At 36.6% G+C, this 21,495-nt stretch overlaps 1 protein-coding gene across 1 annotated transcript; it reads right to left on the bottom strand.

The window, feature by feature from the left end:
- Positions 1 to 1,642: 1,642 nt before the first annotated feature.
- LOC121381169 (nucleolar MIF4G domain-containing protein 1-like) lies at positions 1,643 to 21,076 on the bottom strand. Its single transcript, XM_041510342.1, has 14 exons — positions 20,812 to 21,076; positions 20,011 to 20,142; positions 17,364 to 17,502; positions 16,976 to 17,062; positions 15,111 to 15,696; positions 13,997 to 14,196; positions 11,173 to 11,294; positions 10,317 to 10,410; positions 9,249 to 9,479; positions 8,294 to 8,425; positions 5,855 to 5,976; positions 5,171 to 5,335; positions 3,395 to 3,526; positions 1,643 to 2,174 (listed from the first exon to the last, which is right to left on the bottom strand). Exons 1-14 carry the CDS (start codon positions 20,989 to 20,991, stop codon positions 1,893 to 1,895), a joined length of 2,604 nt encoding a protein of 867 aa, XP_041366276.1. The 5' UTR covers positions 20,992 to 21,076; the 3' UTR covers positions 1,643 to 1,892.
- Positions 21,077 to 21,495: the final 419 nt, after the last annotated feature.

Here is a 21,495-nt window from a genome sequence, read left to right as displayed (position 1 = left end):
TGTTTAACACTCCAGCACAAAAATACACATCGGTCACCGAGTGTCAAACAAAGATGGATTGTTTATGTTCACTGTCCTGTAGTCTGGATAGTGCATACCACAATGTTTACTGTCATTAATGATGACTCGGACATGTACAACCTTTGCATCGCCGGTAAAACTAAGTTTGAGACTGTAAAACCAGCATCAACGTCCACAAATGGTTGAATACAACATAGTTCCCTAATTCACAAATAGAACAAATAGAGCCAGTGTGCACATTATGCAAATAAATTGACAAAAGTTTAGACCCTTTCATTTTCTTTTTGATAATAACTAGTCGATAATGCCGTGTGTGTTGGAATGTTTTTGTACTATGTCCAACGTTAAAGCCGCACACCCTAGTTCCATCCAGCGAAAATAAATGATAATTTGGTTAATCTACAAACCTGTAACACACTTCGATCACGTTTTTATCAAATGGAGTGAAAAAGCAGGTTTTATATCGATAAATACCATGGGAATCCCCATGTCCCAATTGCTTGAAATAATTTTGAAAGTTTGTATTCTGATGTCACCGGTAGATGTTGCTCGAAGCACAACAATGCCTACGTCACGACAAATTTCACAGACTTGGGGGTGCGTTCTTTTCACCTTTCCTGGACATGTTCCAACTGTTCTGTCCTGGTTGTATCCCCTCTCCAGATATCATAGGACTTAGCAAAATTATTGGTTTTAAGGGTTTGTAAAGTTTTGTATTGAGATACTTACTTGTCTGAACTTTATTGTTACTGAAAATGTTCACGAACTGTGAAGAAAAATCTCACAAATGAACAACAAATCGGATGTTGATTGCGCGAACCGTGCACGAGAAAACAAACCGAACCAAAATGATAACGGTCACGTGGTATACCAACGTCTGTGACATTGAAATGGAAATATCCCGTCTAAAAATAGATTAGACTTTGTCTGCTCAACGTTTTTTTCTCAAGCGTGCGTCCGTTTTTCAGAAATATGAAAAATGCATTTTGTGGTATTACAAACACCAGGATTACCAGGATTACCAAAAAACACTTCAGGTGAATGGAAATGTATATTCTAAATAATAAACGGTAAGTAAAATGGGTTTAATAGCGAAAAACAACGCCGTAATGGTTAACAACTAGCCGTAACTAGGGCGTGTCCCTTTAAACAAAGAAGATGGGTAACTTGTTTGAAAGTTGACAGCTACGTTTTATAAAGATTGATTTTCAACTTTACTACAGTCGAGAATGAATGGGAAAAAAGTTAAATAAATATCCATTACAACAATAAATCCCCTTTTTTTCTAGATACAGTTTTATTGCACAATTACTAATTATAATGCTGCCTTTGATATTCAAGAGAAATTCATTCAACGGGCAGCTTCAACTGTCTGCCCAACTTTTCACGTTCTGCAACCTGTTTATGATTCACACTGAAAAAATTCTTGACAAGGCAAGTGCCGAGTTTGGACTACTTTTTGTATAAAGTTTGTTTTGTTTAACGACACCACTAGAATACATTCATTTATTAATCATCGGCTATCAAATGCCAAACATTTTTGAAATCCGCTACATTTTCCATTAGCAGCAATGGATCTTTTATATGCATCATCCCAGACAGGATAGCACATACCACAGTCTTTGACATACCAGTCATAGTGCACTGGCTGGAACGAGAAATTGCCCAATGGGCCCACCGATGGGGATCGATCCCACACTGACCGCGCATCAAGTGAGCGCATTACCACTGGGCTACGTCTCGTCCCAACGTTTTGCATGTGTATGATCATCATCTCAACCATTTGCCCTCATTTTTACATCCTGCAGTACAGTTTGGAAGAATGCCATGTAGATGGCACCACCTGTTCGTGGTTCACTCGTAAACCCTCGTCACAACAGTAGTTTTGTTTGTCCTGCACTGACTGCCTTCTCGGCCAGTTTCACTCTCTCTCTCAGTTCACAGTCTTGTGGGTTGTCTGCCCTTTGTCTCTGTCTCACCAGGAAGTGCTGCATGAACAGTTTCAAGCCGTCCTGTAGGTGGCGCAGTTTGTCAAGGGATGCGATTCGGAGAAACGCTGCCTCCACCACATCGTCTGGGTTGTTGAGAATATCTCGGAGCAGATGTTTGAGAAACTGCACCATAGGTTTGCCAAGAGTTCCAAACTCGATGACCTGAAAAACATTTATTTAATATATAAGAAGAAAATAGTATTATTTCTTTTTAAAGCCATAAGAAAAATAATGTCCAAGTACGAAACTGCACCATAGGTTTGCCAAGAGTTCCAAACTCGATGACCTGAAAAACATTTATTTAATAAATAAAAAGAAAATGGTATTATTTCTTTTTGAAAGCCATAACAAAAATAATATATGATGTATGAAATGTTTTTTTCAAATAAATCCAGTTCGTTGGCAAAGAGACCTGAAAATGACATTACAGATTTATGTTTCATAAATTATTGTAAATAGTTAAGTTATCACACTTATTCCAGACTCTCCCTTCTTCCCACCCACACCCACTAAATTACAAAGAATGTTTATTTTGTTTTAAGGACTCCACTAGAACACATTGATTTATCAATCACCGGCTACTGGATGTCAAACATTTGGTAATTTTGACGTATAGTCTTAGTGAGAAAACCTGCTACATTTTTCCATTAGTACCATGGGATATTTTATATGCACCATCCCACAAACAAAGGCAAGCCAGACCTTTGCATTGCTCCGAAACATCTGGAAGGCAAGCAAGATTAGTTTTAAGCACACTACTGTATGGAGCAGAATCCTGGAAAATGACCAAGACCATCGGTCAGAAGTTGGAGGTCTTTCAAAATCGGTGCCTTCACAGAATTCTAGATATCTTCTGATCCAAAATCATAACCAACGAAGAACTCCATAAAAAAAATCCTCCACATACTCAAAGATGGCGGTGGATTGGCCATGTCATCAGAATGCCTCAAACAGCCCTACCAAGATGGCACTCCGATGGACCCCCTCCTGGAAAAAGGAAACAAGAAAGACTGAAAGAAACATGGAGGAGGACAGTAGAGAAGGAAATCCGAGAGGGTAGTCCGAGCTGGGGGCTGCTGGAGAAGCTGGCAAAAGACAGGCAGCAGTGGCTATCTCTGGTTACAGCCTTATGGGCTTCTCAGCATGAAGGGGATTAAGTAAGTATGTAATCCCACAAACAGGATAGCACACACCACAGCCTCTGATACACCAGTCGTGGTGCACTGACTGGAACGAGAATGGGTTCACTGACGGGGATCGATCCTAGACCGACCGTGTATCAAGTGAGCGCTTTAACACTGGCCTACGTTCTGCCTCGGGGGTAAAGAAAGACAGAGGTGAAGACACACAGACAGACAGACAGACAGACAAGTGGACCCTACCTTCAACACTGACAAAGAGATTCCCTTGTTGACGATGAGGTAACTAACGAGCTTGGCCAGATTTTCTCGGTTGTGTTCGGAGAGATTTCCCATTTCCTTCAACTTATCCCACAAACTGAACTGGAAGGTAATCTGAACAGAAAATAAATAAGTTTGCTTTGTGTAACGGACAAATGAAAATGAAAACAAATAATTAATACCAATCCAAAAAAAATATTTTAGTTATACAGCAATGTGAATTATACTTTTAACATGTCATTAAAAAAAAGAAGGCGTTTTTAAGATGGGGTGAAAATAAATAATGAAAATACAGAATATGGTGTATAAGTTTGATTTACCTAATTAAATTGGCAGTTGACATTACAAATATAGTGTTTTCCCTAGCTTGTTTTAGCATGGTGCAGCACCATGCCTCAATAGTCTAGCACCATCTTGCCTTAATCAGCACCATGCTGCCCTGAGGTTAAACAAGCCTTTTTAACTAATTAATTCTAAAACTGCCATTATAAAACACCCAAAAAGGTATTATTAATTAATAAAATATGGCTTTTACATCTTTGCCATTCATTTATTAAAGCAAGCTCATAAATTACATTAATGTTTATTTCAATTAATTTTTGTGTATTTTTGAGAAAAAAGTGTCCCGAAAATGGTGCAAATGCCACAAAAGTGTTTAGTCTACCATGCCTTGCCAAATTTCTAGGGAAATCACTAAAATACAATTCAGATTCTCAATTCTTCCCAATAGAGAAACTAAATACAAAGAAGTTGTAATAATCATATAAATTATTCAGGCTTCTCCCAGTAAAGAATTGTAACCCTGTGATTTCAGTAAAGATGCCCACACATATTGTGTCTGATATGGGATGTTGAGCCACTGCACAAGATAAAAACTCGACTACAAGCTTCCAAAACCAGGTATCCAGGCCCGACAATTGAAAATCTGCGTGACCCATTATCGGTTACATATAAATAAATCCAGGTGACCTAGTTCCTTTTTGCGTAACCCGTTTTATCATATAATATCTTACATTTTATCATATAATATCTTACATTTTATCATATAATATCTTACATTTTATCATATAATATTTTACATTTTCAGTGCATTCAAAGTATGTGATATATTTATCATATAATATTTTACATTTTCAGTGCAATCAAAGTATGTGATATTTTTTAGATCACATACTTTAAGAATTTGATAACTTTGCAAATTAGATGTAAATTAGTCGAGGTCTCGGCACTAGTTTTATTGACATTTAAGCAAACGTACTTGGGTGACACTCCATAACTGACGTATGCATTCATAGTCATCAAATAAAAACATTTCAATGGCAATTTGACACTGAAAGCTGTCCAGCATTCAGAAAACAAAAAACGTTAGGCATAACTTTATTTTGATGTAAGGACATCCAAAATGACGTCATTCGAGTTTGATGTCATTTCCATTCAAAAATACACCGCGCCACATATTCTTACATCATTTGAATATTTAGTAATGGCGGACTGGAATTAAAGTTGCATGTACAGTTTACAAAAACATGTTGTATTAAGCTTGAGCTTATATGATAAAGAGATTATTACCCTCGTGTATTTCGGTATCGTCAATATTATATATCAGGAATAAAAATAATGTATTATGTTCGCCAGAGGCTCGCATAATACAATTTTTATTCCTAATGTATGATATTGACGATACCGAAAAATACTCTGGTAATAACCTCTATATATCCAAGTAAATGGTGCTCAAAATTTAATGGTTTTTAGGTCTACCTGAAACCTGTGGTCATGTTCACAGAATTTGTGTGCGAGGACCGCATAGAATGGGTTGAATGTTTTTTCCTGGAGACAACAGTCCTGAATCACGTGAATTATCTCCCTTTCTTGCTTCTGTTTCAATCCTAAACGAAGAAGCTTTTCAAAAGCGTCGAGAAAATCCTGAAAATTATTACGATTATGTCAACAAAATGACAATCATAAAAAGACAATGCTTTTAGAGAAAAACACACTAATCTATTGTGACATACCTTTTTTGCTGTAATAAACACAACAAAATTAATCAAAGGCCAGTATATATTTCTGGCATCTTTCTTTAAATATGGTAAAAAAAAAACCCACACATATTCTTCCATTGAAAGGTGTTGACATTGTAGCATGCTGTTAAACATGATTTAAACAACAATTTAGAGCAAATAAAATTATGTGTATTGTTACGAACCAATGATCAACAAATCCTAGCCGAAAGCACATTTCAGCAGTTTTGCATGTATCATAGGTCAAATTTTACTGAAATAATGTTTAGATGTCATCTGGGACAAAACTTTACTCGAGTAGAGATTTTCTGTGAGCTGTTAGGAGAGAAGCAGCTTTGGAGTAGCGTTAAAAATCCAGAATTAAAAAACAAAATCCGGACAGATTTTCATCTCTGGTTTGGAGGCTGACAGGACAAAGTCGTACCTCGCTGGTCATGATCACACAGAAGATGTTCCTTCTCATGTCCGTGTTCATCCTCATCTTGCGCGCCAACTCAAGCAGCTTCGTGCTAGCCTTGCTCACAGCACCAGAGGCTGGCTTAGAACCTGTTAAAACATCATGAGAGGATATCTTAGAACTTTATCAAACATGACAGGATAGCTTAGAACCTGATAAAATATGAGAGGATAGCTTAGAACCTGTTAAAACATGACAGGCTAGGATACCTGAGAGGATATCTGAGAACCTGACATAACATAATAATAGGATATCTGAAACCTGATATAACATAATGATAGGATATCTGAGAACCTGATATAACATAATGATAGGATATCAGAGAACCTGATATAACATGATAGGATATCTGAGAACCTGATATAACATAATGATAGGATATCTGAGAACCTGATATAACATAATGATAGGATATCTGAGAACCTGATATAACATAATGATAGGATATATGAGAACCTGACATAACATGATGAGAGGATATCTGAGAACCTAATGTAACATGGTCAGAGGATATTTGAGAACCTGATATAACATGAGAGGATATCTGAGAACCTGACATAACATAATGATAGGATATCTGAGAACCTAATATAACATAATCATAGGATATCTGAGAACCTGACATAACATGAGAGGATATCTGAGAACCTGACATAACATGATGAGGGGATATCTGACAACCTGACATAACCTGGTCAGAGGATATTTGAGAACCTGATATAACATGAAGACAGGATATCTGAGAACCTGATATAACATGGTCAGAGGATATCTGAGAACCTGACATAACATGATGACAGGATATCTGAGAACCTGACATAACATGATCAGAGGATATCTGAGAACCTGACATAACATGATCAGAGGATATATGAGAACATAACATAACATGATCAGAGGATATTTGAGAACCTGATATAACATGATGACAGGATATCTGAGTACCTGACATAACATGATGAGAGGACATCTGAGAACCTGACATAACATAATCAGAGGATATCTGACAACCTGACATAACATGATCAGAGGATATCTGAGAACCTGATATAACATGATCAGAGGATATCTGAGAACCTGATATAACATGACGAGAGGATATCTGAGAAACTGATATAACATAATGATAGGATATCTGAGAACCTGATATAACATGATAGGATATCTAAGAACCTGATATAACATGATGATAGGATATATGAGAACCTGACATAACATGATCAGAGAATATCTGAGAACCTGACATAACATGGTCAGAGGATATATGAGAACCTGACATAACATGATCAGAGGATATTTGAGAACCTTATATAACATGATGACAGGATATCTGAGAACCTGACATAACATAGTCAGAGGATATCTGAGAACCTGATATAACATGATGACAGGATATCTGAGTACCTGACATAACATGATGAGAGGACATCTGAGAACCTAACATAACATGATCAGAGGATATCTGACAACCTGACATAACATGATCAGAGGATATCTGATAACCTGATATAACATGATCAGAGGATATCTGAAAACCTAATACAACATGATGAGAGGATATCTGAGAACCTGATATAACATAATCAGAGGATATTTGAGAACCTGATATAACATGATGAGAGGATATCTGAGACCCTGACATAACATGAGAGGGTATCTGGGAACCTGACATAACATGATGAGAGGATATCTGTGAACCTGATATAACAGGATGATAGGATATCTGAGAACCTGACATAACATGATGAGGATATCTGAGAACCTAATATAACATGGTCAGAGGATATTTGAGAACCTGATATAACATGAGAGATATTTGAGAACCAGACATAACATGATGAGGATATCTGAGAACCTAACATAACATGGTCAGAAGATATTTGAGAACCTGATATAACATGAGAGGATATTTGAGAACCTGATGTAACATGATGAAAGGCTGACTTAGAACCCAATATAATAGGACAGGCTATCTGATGAACTTAAGTAGAGACTATCTTAGAACCTGCTAAAACATAAGTAGAGGCTAACTTAGAACCTATCGAATGTAAATAGATGCTATCTTAGAAATGATAAATGTAAGTAGGTGCTAACATGTTTTACACTGTCTTAGAACCTATCGAACGTAAACAGATGCTATCTTAGAAATGATAAATGTAAGTAGGTGCTAACATGTTTTACACTGTCTTAGAACCTATCGAACGTAAACAGATGCTATCTTAGAAATGATAAATGTAAGTAGGTGCTAACATGTTTTACACTGTCTAATAACACGGATCAGCAACTTTTAAGGTGAACACAATTAATAGAAACAAATAGATTAGTTCTCAGCTAAAAATAGATTAGTTCTCAGCTCAAAATGTTTCACAGATTTTCTTCTTTGCCACCAAGATATACTATATTCACCAGTTTCTGTTGTTTTAGTGTTGTGTTCTCGCCCTTCCCAGGCTGACCCGACCAGCCACCAGCGACCTTTCTGTTCCGCTTGTAACAAATCTTCAAGGCTGATCTCAAGCTGATTGTCTGCAAAACCACTTCCTGGGAAAAAGGAAGGACTATTTTATTTGACATTTTTTAATTATGGTTTAATGACGTCAGACATATAGTTAAGGACCACACAGATAATCAGAGATGAAACCCGCTGCTGCCGTGTTATGGGCTACTCTTTTCGATTAGCAGCAAGGCATCTTTTATATGCACCATCCCACAGACAGGATAGTACATACCATGGCCTATGAAATACTAGTTGTGGAAACAACAAATAGTCCAATAAGCCCACCGATGGAGATCGATGTAGATCAACCAAGCATAGGGCGAGCGCTTTACCACTGGATTTTAACTCACCCCATTTCCTGGAAAAGACATAAATAGAATTATAAAAATATCAACAACAAAAAAAACATTTTTGAAGAAAAAAACAGCTGCGTCAAAACCTACACGTCGAGGTGGGGAAATCACGTTCCTTAAAACAATAGAGCAGTTTAGTCAAAGGATGGGCACAATATTTTGCAACCCTGGAACTGAATTTAAGGATACATAGAGGCATGATAGCACTTGTGTACAATTTCAGGTGCAAAACGCGATATAAACCATTTTATTTCTAGTTTTTAGTTAAAGCCATTATTGTATGTCAGTAAGGGCTAATCGCAGGCTTGCTGTTTTGCTACAAAACGTGATTGACCCTTATGAAATTGTATTGGGTAAATCCCGGGGGTTTTTTCAAAATGCGATATACGCCAATTTTTTTTTTTTACTGAAAATGAAAAATGGATATATCGCGTTTTGCGCCTAAACTCTTCATATATTTCAATGTGAGGTTCCACAATTTTTTACAATTCTTTCCATTTCCAATATATTTTACCTCTGATGTAATTTCGTGTGAGTTTTTTCAGATGTTCCAGATGGTCAGGATCAAAGTTCGGAATCTTCCTCATGTTGTTGTTGCGAATGGCCAGCAACACGTCCAGCATGAACTTGACGCGTGACTGATCAACAAACGTCGTCATGTCGGCCGAACTGGCTTTGCTCTGGATCTCAATAATTGTGGCCTTCAAGGCAGCGGGGTCATCTTTTCTCAGAGTGAAGCCAGCACCTGTACACAAAAAAAAAAGAGTAAAGTTAAAATTTGATTTTGTTTAACTAGAGCACATTGATTTATTAATCATTTGCTACTGGGTGTAAAATATTTGATAACTGTGTGATGCCGTCTTCAAAGGAAAACCAATTTGGGTTTTTTCCTTAGCAGCAAGGGACTTGTATATACATTTATCCCACAGACATGACAGCACACACCATGGCTTTTGATATACCAGTCACGAGGCACTGGTTGGGATGCAAACATAAATAATAAGAGAAAGACTCCCCTAAGGGGATTCGATCCTCTGACCAATACATCTCAGCTAGATCCCGTCCTTGTTTTATTGCCACTAGAGCATATTGATTGACTTATTAATCATTTGCTACTGGATGTCAAACATTTGGTCATTGTGTCAAGTTGTCTTCAGAAAAAACCTGCTACATTTTTTCCATTAGCAGCAAGGGCTCTTTTACATGCACTTTCCCACAGACAGGACAGCACATACAACAGCCTTTTAAAAGTGTGGAATTTATTTAACAACGCACTCAACACATTTTATTTACGGTTATATGGTGTCGGACATATGGTTAAGGACCACACAGATATTGAGAAAGGAAACCCGCTGTCGGCACTACATAGGCTACTCTTTTATATGCACCATCCAATAGACAGGATAGCACATAGCACAGCCTTTGATGTACCAGTCGTGGTGCACTGGCTGGAGGGGATCGATCCCAAACCGACTGTGCATCAAGCGAGTGCTTTACCACTGGGCTACGTCTTGCCCCTTGCTTTTTTACAAATGCAGAGGCTTGTCCTAAAAATGTTTATTAGTTTAATAACTGTACTTACTTTTTAAAACAAGAAGAATCAGCTCAATATCTTTTTCTTGAAAAGCATCAACAAATCTCTTCAGAATATCAAACAGCAATGTACTTCGAATGACCTGAAATTGGAGGAGAGGTAACTATAACATCAGTAAATGTAATCAGAAGTTTACTAGTCTCATTATTAGTTTGACCATCGGTGGACCCATGAGTTATTTCCCGTTCCAGCCAGTGCACCACTACTGGTATGTAAAAGACCATGGTATGTGCTATGCTGTCTGTGAGACAGCACATATAAAAGATCCCTTGCTACAAATGGAAAAATGTAGCGGGTTTCCTCTCTAAGCCTATATGTTCGACATCCAATAGCTGATGATTAATAAATCAATTTGCTCTATCGATGTCATTAAACAAAACAAAATGTTTATTATTTTGAAAATTTAACCATTTTAAGAAGTGAAATATAAATCAAATTCATTTCAGTCTAAATTTAAAAATCCAATTATAACATACATTAGAAAGATGTTAACAGATGTCCATGGGATCAGTTATTTTAAAAAATGTACTAGCCATGATTAAAAATTCACTAGCCCTACTTTAAATAAATACAATTTTACTACTACTAATAATCAGATATGTCACCTAAATAGGGAGCTTAGCTTAAAAATCCTTAGATTGGGGTGGAAAGAGGGGGCAGGATGTTCATATTTACAAAATATGTAAATGCAGCATTTGACAAGGGTTTTTCCCCACTAGCCGTCGGGCTAGTTATAGTAATTATTTACTAGCCCAACACTGAATATCACTAGCCATGGGAGTGGGGCTAGCATAATCTAGAAGCCCTGTGTATGTTCTACCTATACAAAACACAAATATATTACCTTAAAGTTGTAAAGACCCATGAAGAGCATGACAACGTTGTCAATCTGTTTAGCACCGCCATAATGCGGCTGTCGATACAGCTCCTCAAACCTCTGAGCTAACGTCTGGATAAAATATGCCCCTGTAAAACAAAGCAATTTAGCACAGTCAAACCAAACACTAAACTTTTATCGGTGTGGGAAGGAAGAAGGAAGGAAATGTTTTATTTAACGATGCACTCAGCACATTTTATTTACGGTTATATGGAAGGAAGGAAATCTTTTATTTAACGATGTGCTCAGCACATTTTATTTACAGTTATATGGCATCAGACATATGCTTAAGGACCACACAGATATTGAGAGAGGAAACCCACTGTCACCACATCGTGGGCTTCTATTTTCGATTAGTAGCAAGGGATCTTTTATATGCACCATCCCACAGACAGGATAGTACATACCACGGCCTTTGTTACACCAGTTGTAGAGCATTGGCTGGAACTAGAAATAGTCCAATGGGTCCACCGACGGGGATTGATCCTAGATCGACCACGCATATAGCACTTTACCACTGGGCTATACCCTGCCCCTTTATTGGTGAACTGAAAAATAGGCCACCTTCTATTTGCTTTGGAATTTATTTACAATCTACATTTGTTCTTCACGACTTTACAGGATTTTCATGACCCATACGAACCCTAGTATTTGGTGGGTGAACAACAACAGCATTTTCACCCCCAAAAATTGTTTTGTTTAACAACACCACTAGAGCAAATTGATTTACATGTATTAATCATCAGCTTAATGTCAAACACTTGGTAATTGTGGCGTAAAGTCTTAGAGAGGAATCCCACTATATCTTTCCATTAGTAACAAGGGATCTTTTATATGCACAATCCCACAGACAGGATAGCACATATCACAACCGTTGATATCAATATCATGAGAGCAAGATAAACAGTTAACCAAATCTTACGATACCTCTCTCTGCCCATATGGTAAATAAATATTTCTTACACACCGGTTGGTGAGAACACCAGGTGTTATTTTTGGTTACGCATGGTTGTTAACACCTGTACATGTGTTAACAGATTCAAGACATACGACTGGCTGCTCCTAGGTGATGACCAGGTCACCAATGCCATATATCCAATAAAAAACAACACAAGGGAAATCGATTACAGTGTAATGTATAGTTAACCTGACAATGTGTCTGTGATGCTAAGTCAGCTACAAGTGCAAAGGATTGTAAATATCATTTAGTCGAAAAAGATGTTAAAATGTGCTTAAAACCTGGTTTGTGAGGATATGTAAGAAATAGAATAATACATTCGTGTCTGCTAGATACCATTTATCTCACAACTCGTTGTTTAAAAACGTATAAAACTCGCTTTCACTCGTTAGAGACATTTTAAAACAACTTGTTGTGAGATAAACGGTATGTAACGGCCACTCATGTATTGTTCTCTATATAAACAACTCGTTGTGAGATAAACGGTATCTAACGGCCACTCATGTATTGTTCTCTATATAAACAACTCGTTGTGAGATAAACGGTATGTAAAATTGTTCTCTATATAAACAACTCGTTGTGAGATAAACGGTATGTAACGGCCACTCATGTATTGTTCTCTATATAAACAACTCGTTGTGAGATAAACGGTATCTAACGGCCACTCATGTATTGTTCTCTATATAAACAACTCGTTGTGAGATAAACGGTAATTAACGGCCACTCGTGTATTGTTCTCTATATAAACAACTCGTTGTGAGATAAACGGTACGTAACGGCCACTCATGTATTGTTCTCTATATAAACAACTCGTTGTGAGATAAACGTATGTGAGATAAAAACGTTGTGAGATAAACGTAACGGCCACTCATGTATTGTTCTCTATATAAACAACTCGTTGTGAGATAAACGGTATGTAACGGCCACTCATGTATTGTTCTCTATATAAACAACTCGTTGTGAGATAAACGGTATGTAACGGCCACTCATGTATTGTTCTCTATATAAACAACTCGTTGTGAGATAAACGGTATCTAACTATTGTTCTCTATATAAACAACTCGTTGTGAGATAAACGGTATGTAACGGCCACTCGTGTATTGTTCTCTATATAAACAACTCGTTGTGAGATAAACGGTACATAATGGCCACTCATGTATTGTTCTCTATATAAACAACTCGTTGTGAGATAAACAGTATGCGAGATAAACGGAGATATCTAACGGCCACATGTATTGTTCTCTATATAAACAACTCGTCTATGTATTACCCCAGCGGTCACTCGTAACAGGGAAAATATTTTCCATATTTTCTCAGTGAGAAATATTCTGCACTGGTCTAATGAACAATACTATTGGACAATTTGACGCTTACAAACCAATGACCGTGTCGGTACTAAATATGACGTCATCACAATTTGGCAAACACACAAAATGACATCATATAGTTAAAGTGTTTGCGTTTACGGTTCTCTGTTTTTGGTGTTAAATTTATAACAAAATGCCATTTTAATGCAATTCCTTATAGAGTTTGTAGCAGCATAAAGAGAACTTTTGTTTTTGAAAATTATCTATTTGCGTAAAGTAGTTTACATCGTTTCTATACAGGTTGGCCTTGACGCATGTGTGTCGAAAATAAAGGCTTTTAGAGAAAAAATAGCTGAGGTAATAAATAGAATAACAACCTCGGTACCAGTTATTATCAAATTTATGTCCCTCATGAAATAATTTTCATTTGTCATTCGATAAAGGTAGTGACAACTGAAACATATTTCACACGGGACATAAATCTAATAATACCTGGTAACTCTATTATTATCCTCTGTATACGTACCGACTTCATTACCCACGTTGCTGTGCAGCAAAGTGACGAGCATGACAAGCTCCATGGTGAGTCGGTCAGGTGCGAGCGAGTCCGATACACACGCCTCCAGGATGAGCCCCGTCAGAGTCTCGCTCACGTCCGCTCGGCTGTTACACATGTAGATGTTCTCTATCTGCAGGCTGATTGGCTGTATGTTCGACTCACTGGCCCTGACAAAATAAGAAATATTGTTGTCATGGTAACATTGTCAAATGTATTTTACAATAATATTAAAATAACAAGAGCATATTATTGTCGTGGTAAAACTGACACCGAGTACACAATACATGGATATTAGAAGAAAAAAAAGGAGTAAAAATAACAAGAGCATATTATTGTTACGGTAACACTGAGTACACAAAAATGGATATATATATATGTATGTGTATGTGTATGTGTATGTGTATGTGTATGTGTATGTGTATGTGTATGTGTATGTGTATGTGTATGTGTATGTGTATATGTATATATGTATTATGTATTAGAAGATGAAAGTTAAACTCACAACAGCAACAAATATAGATATCTGGTTTCTCGGTAAAGTTGAATAAATGTAGGTTGCAACATCAGAAATCGATTACATTTCACCTCAGTTTTGCACCTTTGTGAATTTACATTCATGTATTGAGAAACTACATCTACCCCTTCAATCTCTCTAACAGATACAACTTTTAGTTCCAGTAATTAAAAACGGAAGAAGATAATAATAAAAGAATGACAAACCTGAAATAGCAAGAAACATTAATTCACCAATTTTTCATGTATAACCCATTTTAATATAAAAAAATTAAATTGTGTCAAAACAACCTAGCCACAGATTAGTTATCTAAGAATGATAATTTACAAGCAAGTGATTTGCTTACATCTATATAGTAGTATAAAACAGGACAGTATAAAACAGGACATGTCACAACTTTAGTGGGTAGTTGAAATTTAAGTTTCGGCTTCTTACAACACAGCACAACTAAACATCATTAACAGAAGTGGCAGCATGAGAATGTAGTTTTTAAAAATATGAGTGTTAACATTTTCATGGTACACCACATTCAAGTGAAAATCAATCTACAGACAAAAGTAAACGAACCTGTTTATCAAGCCCTTCATTTGCTTTTTCAGTCGCTCCAGTATAAGTTTCCGTTTATCTGTGTCTTGTGTTAACTGCCGTCTTTTGGCCGGAGGTACGTAAAGACCACTCCCTTTAGAAACGGGAATAACATTGCCTTTCTCGTCTCGGAGGCGACCATAAATATCTTCAGACAGTCCTGACTTGGGGTCAGTACCAATGGACTTGTCATCAACTGAACTAGCAGTGACTTTCTTTTCTTTATCATCACCATCACTATTACCATCATCATCACTATTACCATCATCATCACTATTACCATTATCATCATCATCATCAATGTCATCATCATCTTCAGAATCACCATCTGCCTCACTACTGCTACCATGATCTTCCTTTTGGAATTTTACTTTTTTCACCTCTGTTTCAGTTTCTGTTTTGCGTTCACGTTTTAAAAGAGATTTAGTACGCTTAGTTTGTGTGTTTATCTCGGTGTTTTTACGAGTCTCTGCATCCATCTCCAGATCACTTTCATCCACCTCATCCATATCAGAGTCTTCCACATCAGATTCTTCCTCTTCACTGTCCATAGGAGGAACAGTCGTATCTGAAATAAAGAGATGGGTGGAAAACTAACAAGTATCATTCATAAAGATATGACAATAAACAATGCTGTCAAAAACAACACAAAACCAAAAGGTAGAAATGAATATGCAAAGCTAAATTAACCAACCATTAACTTTTCTTCAGATAGGCTAAGACCCAAAACACACCGAGTCTGTGTCTGGGTCTGGCAAGTGTGGCAAAGATGCTATGTCGGGTGTATTTTGATGTTTGTGTCTGTAACGGTTACGTGTTTTTAATATATATTAATATGTTCAGATCTTTAGATTTAGGAAGGAAGGAAATATTTTATTTAACGACGCACTCAACACATTTTAGTTACAGTTATATAGCATCAGACATATGGTTACGGACCACACAGATACAGAGAGAGGAAACCCACTGTCACCACTTCATGGGCTACTCTTTTCGATTAGCAGCAAGGGATCTTTTATATGCACCATCTCATAGACATGATAGCACATACCATGGCCTTTGATGTACCAGTCGTGGTGCACTGGCTGGAGCGAGAAACAGCCCAATGGGCCCACTGACGGGGATTGATCCTAAACCGACAGCGCATCAAGCTAACGCTTTACCACTGGCCTACGTCCCGCCCCAGTCTTTAGATACATTTACTTCTATAATCATCAACAATAAGGATGAGAAATCCACATTGATTAATATATACCTTTCCTATTGGTTGTTAAGAAAAATAAATGAGTACGGTTCGAATATTGTGCAGCTGCCAGTATAAATATACAGCGCATGTTCTGTGTCTGTTGTCATCTGTAGTTGATGCCCGGTGTGTTTTGGGCCTGAACAACTGTATCTTGCCCATCTTTAAAAAACGGGGTTTCATGATGACATGCACTGGATTTGGTGATTTATGTTTAGGATTCCACCAGAATTGCAAAATGGTGTACCATACCGTAATATAGATAGATATATGATATTCCACCTCATAATCTTCAAACCCAAAATCTAGATTCACAGAACCCAAAAAAACTTTCTGCCTGTGATGATCAACCTGATTTACTTTATATTTTAATACATTTTGTCTTGTTTCAGTGTTTTAGTAATAAATGATCGCATACATTTTATTTTTAATGTCTACAGGGCCGAAACTAGTTGTTGTCTCCTAAAACCTCAAACCAAACCACACACACAAAAATGGCCATTTAATTTAAAGAAGACCCTATACTACAGAATTATGATTTTTTCCTCTTTTTTTCTTAATGGATCTCCAAATATTTAAAACTACACATGACACTTGTCTGTACCTTCCTCGTCAGATTCCAACATGGTTTCTCCAAAGTTTTGCTCCCTAGCAACGCTCAATTTATCAGCATCAACAGCATCTAAAAGATCTGACAAGTGTTAAGAAAACAAATCAGTCTCCTTCAGTTTGATGCAAAAAGTATACATAACTACTGTATTGACATGGTTAATGATCAACATACTTCTCATCTTCCATTTAACCCTTGATTCCTAAATCCACCATCAACAACATAAGCGTATGAGCCAGGGGACAAAAAAATAAAAAAATGTGTTTAAATAAATAAAAAAATGTTGCAAATCAAAATTTTGAAAATAAAATGTTCCCCGGTAATGTATCATTAGAACCAGAGAGATAAAAACTACAAACAGTAATCAATTTGAAAAGGATACAGTCGAGTCCGTCACTGATGAAAGCCTTGGGCAGTGTGTTTGTAGATGTTTTCAGTTTGAGTTGTTTCTCAAGATGGTGTAGTTCCCGGTCTTCTTTCTGTATTACCAGCTGGTTCTGTTCTCTCTTCATTTCAACTTCCTGAAAACAACCATGAGGAATGAAATGCTGGAAACATTAGTTTATTTGAGTAGCTATGTTCAACATACGTGTAACAATGGCAAGAACTGTAATGGAAACATGGCACATTTAATTTATATCATAGTAATCAATTATATTTAACAGGTCGGCTGGGGCTGAGGAAAGAAAGAAAGAAAAGTTTTATTTAACGATGCACACTCAACACATTTTATTTACAGTTATATGACATCTGACATATGGTTAAGGATCACACAGATATTGAGAGAGGAAACCCGCTGTTGCCCCTTAATGAGCTACTCTTTTCGATTAGCAGCAAGGAATCTTTTTTATGCACCATCCCACAGACAGAATAGTACATACTATACCGCAGCCTTTGTTACACCAGTTGTGAAGCACTGGCTGGAATGAGAAATAGCCCAATGGGTCCACCGACGGGGATCGATCCTAGACCAACTGCGCATAAAGAAAACGCTTTACCACTGGGCTACGTTCCGCCCGTATAACAAATTTGCATAACAAATTGAAATGCGATACTGAACATAATGTTCTCTCGGTGTGTGTGTGTGTGTGTGTGTGCGCACGTGCGTGTGCATGGATACAACAATTTTCATGCCGATGTGAATGATTTAATGAATTCAAAAATTCTAAACAAACCTACTTGATCTTTATCACAATTTATGTTTTGCTTAACGACACCACCAGAGTCCATACATTATACATTTATTAATAATCAGCTGTTGGATGTCAAACATTTAGTCATTGTGATACATAATCAGAGGAAACCTGCTTAATTTTTTCATTAACAGCAAGGGATCTTAATTATGAACTTTGTCAGAGAGAACAGCTGCATTCCACGGCCTTTGATATACCAGAATCAAAACCTTCAGTTCTGCTTCAGTTGAGATAAACTTTTACAAAAATGTCACGCTAACAATTATAATCTACACATAAAAATTATAACTGATTCTTTTTATACCTGTGTGTACAGGTACAATGTAGGTCTACATCTAAAACACTGAAGAGATTAGTTTAATATATAGTAAACTAAATACTTTAAGTAATGGTTCCAGCAGTAAGAAGGCAAACACTTCAACTGACTGCATGGCTTTGGAAATGATCAACATCACATAATACAGGCTTCTGCAGGACTTCTAGATTATGGTAACCCCACTCCCATGGCTAGTGATAATTCAATATTGGGCTAGTAAATAACTACTATTGCTATGCCCGACAGCTAGTGAAAAACAAAGTTGTTAAATATTGCATTTAAGTCTATTTTGTAAATATGACTATCCTGCCCAACCCACCTACCCAAATATCTCTATCTCCCTCTTTGGGTGACATACCTGTATCTGATTATTCATATTAGTAAAATTGTATTTATTAAAGTAGGGCTAGTGAATTTTTAATGATGACTAGTAAATTTTTAAAATCACTGATCCCATGGCTAGTGGATTTTTATTAAAATTCTAGAAGCCCTGGACCCATATTTTCGAAGCCATCTTAGCACTACGAAATCGTAAAACCGTCGTAGGTTGTGACGTCACAACAGCACACGCCATAGTGACATCATAGCTTACGATGATTTTACGATTTCGTAGGCTAAGATAGCTTCGAAAATATGGGCCCAGCTTCTGTGAATTAAAAATATAATATTCATAATCCATTTATGGGTTATGAAAGAATCAATTTACGTAACTTATTTCCATTTAGTGTCACCTGAATGCAAATGATGTCTTAAATTTAATGCATGAACGAAAAATAGCTTTCACAAAATTAGATTTGCATGAGCGATACAAACGAAATGATCAGAGGCCTGTAATACATATATGTCAATGTCGAAGCAAGATGAAAACAGGGTTGTAAAATTAACATTAAAGTCAGTCTTTATCCAGGGCTAGCTCGGGATGAGCAAAAATGTTTACCAAATTATCTATTAAACTGCAGAAACCTGCTAGTTTCAAACAAAATGTCAATTATTACATGCAATTATTTTGCTAAATTAAAATAAAATTTGCCAATTGTTTTTAAACTTTGCAATTAGTGAATTTGGCGAGTGCCAGAGATCACCCTGTTTATCCCACTATATTTTTTGTGCTGATACGTACATGAGCTCAGAACGTATCGTGGCAAATTGTGGGCAATTCAGTGTCACAGGTTCGAGTCCCAGCAACGGCATGAGACAATTTGTGAGGCCAGAAAGGATTTAATTATCCCCTGCACCAGTGTGTTAATATCTATCTACATGCATGTAATACTAATAGTCAACCTTGACATACATACAATATATAGATATTCACACATCAATACATACATACATCTAGGTAAATGGCTGCAAGGACAACAGTGTAAAAATAAACTGGTACAGTTCGAGGTTGCCAGACTCTCCTTTCAAATTCACTTGTGACGGAAATTTTCACAGATACAACATATATAACACACAGATGAAGTGGTACAGTGATGGCCGTACCATCTGCACTGCAACCTGGGTTGTTTAGATCGGTATACCTTTCTTAGTTCAACTTTTTTCATCTTCCTCTTTGCCCGTTTCTTGAGGTTACTGCGCCTTATTTTACCTTTTTTCTTAGCCTCAGAAATTGCTTTCCGTTTAGCTTTGTCTAGGTCTTCTTGAGTTGGAATCTATTATAATGAATGTAAAAACAATTTTTAAAACAATCTATTATAATGAATGTTAAAACAATCTCTTATAATGATTGTAAAAACAATTTTTCAAAGTGTTAAAAATAGAAACATACAGGTCCTGTTCATTGACATAGGAGCTTTGAGCAAAAATGCATATATTTCAAATTATGTTTTATAAATAACATAACATTAAATAATTCTGAATAAAAAATATTGGTAGTAGGCCTAAATCACCGAACTTCCCTAGAAACTCTGTCAGCCCCCTACCCCACCCCAATGTCTACTTGCTTCTGACGTGCCTGCATGTAACTGTACTTAGGTAAGCAACATCAAAAAGGAAAGGAATGAATACTCAACAAAATTAATTAAGGATCAGTGGGTATGAATGTCCAACAGGGCTAGCAATATGGACACTTTTACTGAAATTATCTGCATTTTAAAATGGCCCATGGCAAAGTAAAACAAAAAAGTAGTAACAAGTAGAAAAAACTAGGTATTTTGAGAGAAAAAAGTAGGAAACATAGGACAGAGATCAAAAAGTAGGATCACTGAATCTGATTGACTCAACAGTTGTGAACTGTTGACAGGGCAGCACATAACAACATGTACAATATACCTGTGGTGGAGCAGTTTACATTTACTAACACATTTCAACAAGCAACTTACAGGCTTCTTCTGGCAGAATGCAAGTCGTCTGATTTTTTTCAGCTGTCTTTTTTCTTTGCGTTTTTCTTTGCGATGACGGTGAGATTTACTGAAATCAAATTTAATTAGACTGTGCAGATCTGTACTGCTGTTGTTTGCAAACCGTCCCTCAACTGATGGTGGCTTCTTTGTTTTGGCCATGGTCTTTTCGGAAACCACACACTTATTTTATTTTCTTCTTTACCATTCGACAAATTAATAATAACAACAACAGACACACATGCGTCCTATGGACGCTGCCATCTTGTAAAGAGTTACACAAGGGAGACTATTCTATATACGTATACACTTCTTTTTTTCGTTACCGATTAAATTTTACTTACTTTTTAAATAACTACTGTTTTTAGAAACCTTAAATAAAACACCCCTATACTGCATTTTAAGTAATTTTACTTTTCACTAGAAAGCTCACCCCCATCACCCCAGCACTTCAAAAATATTTGACTAAACAGACAAATATTTTTGAAACTGGGGACCAGATAAGATAACCTCATTTATAAAGTGAAGGTGAACCACTTTTTAAGATTCTTTTTTTATTTTTTTATTTTTTTTAATTGTCGTATAAAGATCCTCTGCTGCTAATGGAAAAATGAAGGTGGTTTCCTCGAGACTGGTTTTACATAATTGTAGGCTATAAACATTTCC

This window comes from Gigantopelta aegis, chromosome 9, assembly GCF_016097555.1.
Source record: "Gigantopelta aegis isolate Gae_Host chromosome 9, Gae_host_genome, whole genome shotgun sequence".
Lineage (NCBI taxonomy): Eukaryota > Metazoa > Mollusca > Gastropoda > Neomphalida > Peltospiridae > Gigantopelta > Gigantopelta aegis.
This window is presented reverse-complemented; position numbering and strand designations above follow the sequence as displayed.